This window comes from Otolemur garnettii, unplaced genomic scaffold, assembly GCF_000181295.1.
Source record: "Otolemur garnettii isolate 467f Iridium unplaced genomic scaffold, OtoGar3 scaffold00113, whole genome shotgun sequence".
NCBI classification, from domain to species: Eukaryota; Metazoa; Chordata; class Mammalia; order Primates; family Galagidae; genus Otolemur; species Otolemur garnettii.
In genome coordinates this window covers 2,628,419-2,633,190 of record NW_003852508.1, presented here as the reverse complement: position 1 = coordinate 2,633,190, position 4,772 = coordinate 2,628,419, and the positions used below count along the sequence as shown (strand labels likewise).

The following is a 4,772-nucleotide window of genomic DNA, read 5'->3' as shown; positions in this document are numbered from 1 at the left end:
TTCACTAGCTCCACTGTATAGCTAGGGATGCTGAGGCGTACGGGGGCTGCACTGCTAACCACTAGACTATACTGCCCATGCTGCTGAGCTTGTGCTCAGAAAGGTTTGGGTTTTGCACTCTGTAAGCATAGGGTTCATATCCTTGGGGAAAAGGGAAAACCAGGGAGAACTCAAACTTCGTTAGAAAAAATCAAGCTGATTGTATTTCTGCAGTTAGGGAATGTGGGGAAGTGATGAGTGACCAGTCTCTCTCCGAGCAGTGATTCAAGACCTGCCAGCACTGTCTTCTCTCACTTTCTGCTTGAAGGTTCTGGAGAAGGCCAGATGGGCAAAGTAAGATGTGGGAGGAGGCAGACTTCATCCATGTATGATCTAGTGTGAACTTGTAAATACTCCTTTTCTAGAAAACAACTTCCTGAGCAGGAAAATGTCCATGAACACCAACAAGTATTTGGTTTAATACCTGGAGGTGGCTGTGAATGAAAATGGCAAGAAAAAAATGTAGGATTAAATATTTATCTTTGAACATATTTATTGCTATAGATAAAAATTAGAAATCACTTTGTCAGTGAAGTATTTAATGGTGTTTAAAACATGCCAGCTATAGTTCTAGATGCTTTATATATTAACTAATTTATTCTCCATGACAATACTGGCAGGTAAGTTCTGTTTCTGCCTTTTAGAGAGTAGGAATGCAGGCCCAGAGAGGCTTAGAGGCTTGCCCAAGGTCACACAGCAAAAGTGGCAGCAGTCTCTTAACCATTTCGTCTTTGACTTTTTCTCCCCTTAAAAAATTTTCAGGCTCAGTGCCTCAAGCAGCTAAGGCGCCAGCCACATACACCTGAGCTGGCAAGTTCGAATCCAGCCCAGCCTGCCGAATAACAATGGCAGCTGCAACCCCCCCCCAAAAAAAATTGCCGGGCATTGCGACACCACAGCACTCCACCCAGGGTGACAGCTTGAGGCTCTGTCTCAAAAATAAATAAATAAATAAATAAATAAATAAAACAATCATGGTTTAAAAAAATTTTTTTTCAGTGAAAGTAAATTATAGAAAATAGGTATATTTAACATTTCATACTTGCTTCCAACTTGTTTTCTTCTCATATATAATAAATAAAATATTAAGGTAATATTCTGATCCCCTTTCTACCCTTTCCTCATTTACCTTCCCTGTTTTCCCAGGGCCCGTGAGATCAGTAATTTTATCCACACCTGTATTTCCATACCTTTCTCTAGATAAGTATCCATTGACAATGTTCAATTTTTTTTTTATTTTTCTAAATTTATAGAAATGCTGTCATACATATATATCTTTTCTGGCTGCTTGGTTTGCACTCAACAACATGCTCTTCTTGAACACTGTGCTTTGAGATCTATGTCTATACACATAGATCCAGTTCATTCCTATTGATGTTGGGTAGTATTCTATAGAATGGTGGCACACATTTTATCCATTTCAGGAACATTCAGGTTATTTTCAGTTTTGCACTCTTGGAGTCAGTGTCACTGTGTAGTCAGTGTCACTGTGTGCCATCAGTATCTCTGAGTATAGTGGATAGTCAGTGTCACTGTGGGTAGTTAGTATCACTGTGTATCATCAATGTCACTGTGTGTCATCAGTATCTCGGAGTATAGTGGATAGTCAGTGTCACTGTGTGTCATCAGTATCTCCGAGTATAGTGTGTAGTCAGTGTGCATGTAGTCAGTGTCTCTGTGTGTAGTCAGTGTCACCGTGTGTAGACAGTGTCTCTGTGTGTAGTCAGTGTCACCATGTGTAGTCAGTGTCTCTGTGTGTAGTCAGTGTCACCGTGTTTAGTCAGTGTCACTGTGTTTAGTCAGTGTCACCGTGTGTAGTCAGTGTCTCTGTGTGTAGTCAGTGTCACCGTGTGTAGTCAGTGTCTCTGCATGTAGTCAGTGTCACTGCCTGTAGTCAGTGTCTCTGTGTGTAGTCAGTGTCACCGCGTGTAGTCAGTGTCACCGTGTGTAGTCAGTGTCTCCGCGTGTAGTCAGTGTCACCGTGTAGTCAGTGTCACTGCATGTAGTCAGTGTCTCTGCATGTAGTCATTGTCACTGTGTGCATCCACATGTAAGAGTTCCCCTGGGCCATTTACCTAAAAGTAGAACTGCTGGGTCAGAGGGTCAGCTATGACTCTGAGAGTGTCCAGAGAGAACCCCAACTCCTGCACGTGGGTAGACTTCTAGCTCTTTTCCCTGTCTCTCTGTGTCTCTGTGTCTGAGACAGTAAATGTCTGAAGCTTAATCTGTGTCTGCTGCTGTCCTTTGTGGCCATGCTGAGTCTCTCCCTCACTCCCTGAGCAATGGCCCTGTTGGTGGCTGACACGGAGGAAGAAAGGAATTGTTTGAATGTGGAGTCACAACACCAGCAAACATCCAGCCCACATCATTCAACTCTGACAATGAAACCAGGGGCTAAGTCTGAATTATAGGAGCGCAGGCAGAGAGCAGAGGCACCAGCAGAGGAGGCCGCCCTTTGGCAGGGGTAAGAGAACTGCCCAGTGTCCACACACTAGGAGTCAACGGAACCCTCACACAAAGCCCCTCCCTGGGACTGACTGCCACTCCCTGAGGACTAGGTGAGATTACAAAGTTGAGATTCTCCTGTCACACCTTCAGGAGGTAAAGAAAATTCTTAGCTCCAGGCTAAGTTTGGTGGGATGGTGCTGGGCTTCTGTGGAGAGGCCACCCAGGGGTCAGGCACTAATCTGACTGCTTCATTGGACTTTAGGCCACCAGCGAGAGATTGCTCCTCTTGTTACACGGCACAGTGAGAAATCATACTTTGGAGCCAGCTGTTCTCATTTCAGAACCCACTTGCTGACTGGAGAAAATGAAAGAATCCGTCTAGCTGCCCTGGGCTGTTGTTTTCATCTCTGTTTCCCTAACAATGGCTTGCTATCACTTTCGTTTGGCAGCTTGGATTGTCAATATTGAATTAAATGAAACAGGGAGTATTTAACTGCCCTCATTTTCCCCTTGGTAGATTGTTTCACAGTGATTGATGTTTGTCCTTTTCCCTCCTTCCCAGAAAGAAAAAAAAAAAAAGAAATTAAAACAGGGAACCCGTGAGACCTCAGGTCCTGAGGATTAAACGTAGTAAAAGAGCACGTGATGATTCTCACCCTCCTGCGTGAGAAACCGCATTAAGGAGACAGTCAAGGGCAATTTTACTCACCCTTGGAAGGAATCACGGTGGTGAAAACTTCTATGTTTTCGTCACTGCAGCTGTAGATCTGATGCATCGTTTCAGCCTTCTCTCCCTGAAGTGCCTGGGAACCGGAGGCCTCTCTCCGGACTCCTGGTCGCGAGGTTTCCTAATCCAGTCTGGCTCGGGGATCACTGTGCAGGTCCACAAAAGACAGGGTGGTGCTGTGAGCTCATCTCATTCCACAGTCTTCACTGCAACATTTTCTAATCCCATCTGTCCTTTTTTTTTTTTTTTATGAATCCTATTATTGCAAATCTTTGATTGAGCGTGAAGGCTTCAATCCCCTCCCAGCTAGGATGTATTTAACATTTTTATTTTGCGGTGTCTGCCGCAGTGAATTTGGAAGTCTTTTGTGAGGTGACGATGAAGTGAAATCGCCTCCTGCGTTAGCGCCAAGCTTGGCTGGAGAATTCTACCAAAAAAGAAATGTGGATTTTTGATACCAGCAATTCCCCTTCTCATTTCAGAAATGAAGGGGCTTTTTTTTTTTTTTCTTTTCCCCAGGAGAACGGGATATTCAGTAATTTGTCATGTGTTAACTTGGCTTCCTCCAAAGTTTCTATTTTAAACAAAAGGACTGTGTCTCCAGAGTGTTTTCCCCTCATGCCGCCACATGACAAGGCTGACATTTCCAGAGAGTCGTGGGTTTAGCGTCTCTCTGCACAGCCCTTCAGGTGCTCACAGATGTGGCAACAGGCACTGCTCCCCCCACAAGAAGTTCAATTATAAGAAGGCTGTATTTTTATTATCCTATATTTCCTAGTATATTTATCCTATATATTTCTTATCTCATAAGCCCTACTATCTGATATATATATAGTTATATAAGCTATATACTCTTGTGTACCTTATCTGTGCATATCCTGTATGTATACCCTTTATTTTCACCTATGTATTCTCTCTGCATATATATACACAAAATAAAGTTGTGGTTGGAACGCACATGCATCATGCCACACCAACTGCCTTTTATTCCACCATGATAGCTTTACTTCTTTATAATAGTACTGAGAATGATATAATAATACTAATAATGGTAGTCGTCATTTATTAAATGCTCTCCATGAGCTTGGTAGCCTGACATATAATTTCATTTATTATCTATAATTACTCAGTGAGACTAGCTGTTATATTTGCTATCTTATAGGTGAGGAAACTGAGGCATAAACTGAAGAAGTAATTTTACTGAGAGTAAAATAGCTAGTTTGAGGCAGAATTAGAATTTAACCCCTAGTTTGACTCCAAAGTCAAATGCGCCATTAAATTGTACTCTATTCTTTACCTCTGGGCGGCTTGAATAACAAACAGAGAGTCTCTCTAGAAATACTGAGTTTAATTGGGAATAGCAGGGCATTACAATGCAGGACGCTGGTGCTATGACAAATCACAGGCACGCCAAGGACACTGCGGTAAGGGTAAGCTTAAAGGCAAAAGGAAGATACACCCAGGTTGTTTAGAAACGAAGGGAAAGAGCACAGTGGTTACCACGGCTTGTGGCAGGAGTCGATGTCAGTTTGTCAGTGGAGACAGTGTGTCAGGCTAG

At 43.0% G+C, this 4,772-nt stretch overlaps 1 protein-coding gene across 1 annotated transcript in view; it reads right to left on the bottom strand.

The window, feature by feature from the left end:
* Positions 1-3,399, bottom strand: part of CUNH8orf46 (chromosome unknown C8orf46 homolog) — a 23,972-nt gene extending 20,573 nt beyond the window's left edge. Inside the window, exon 1 of the mRNA XM_003797243.3 lies at positions 3,197-3,399. Coding sequence (XP_003797291.1) covers positions 3,197-3,263 — 67 coding nt within the window. The 5' untranslated portion in view covers positions 3,264-3,399. The remainder of the gene's footprint in view (positions 1-3,196) is intronic.
* Positions 3,400-4,772: the final 1,373 nt, after the last annotated feature.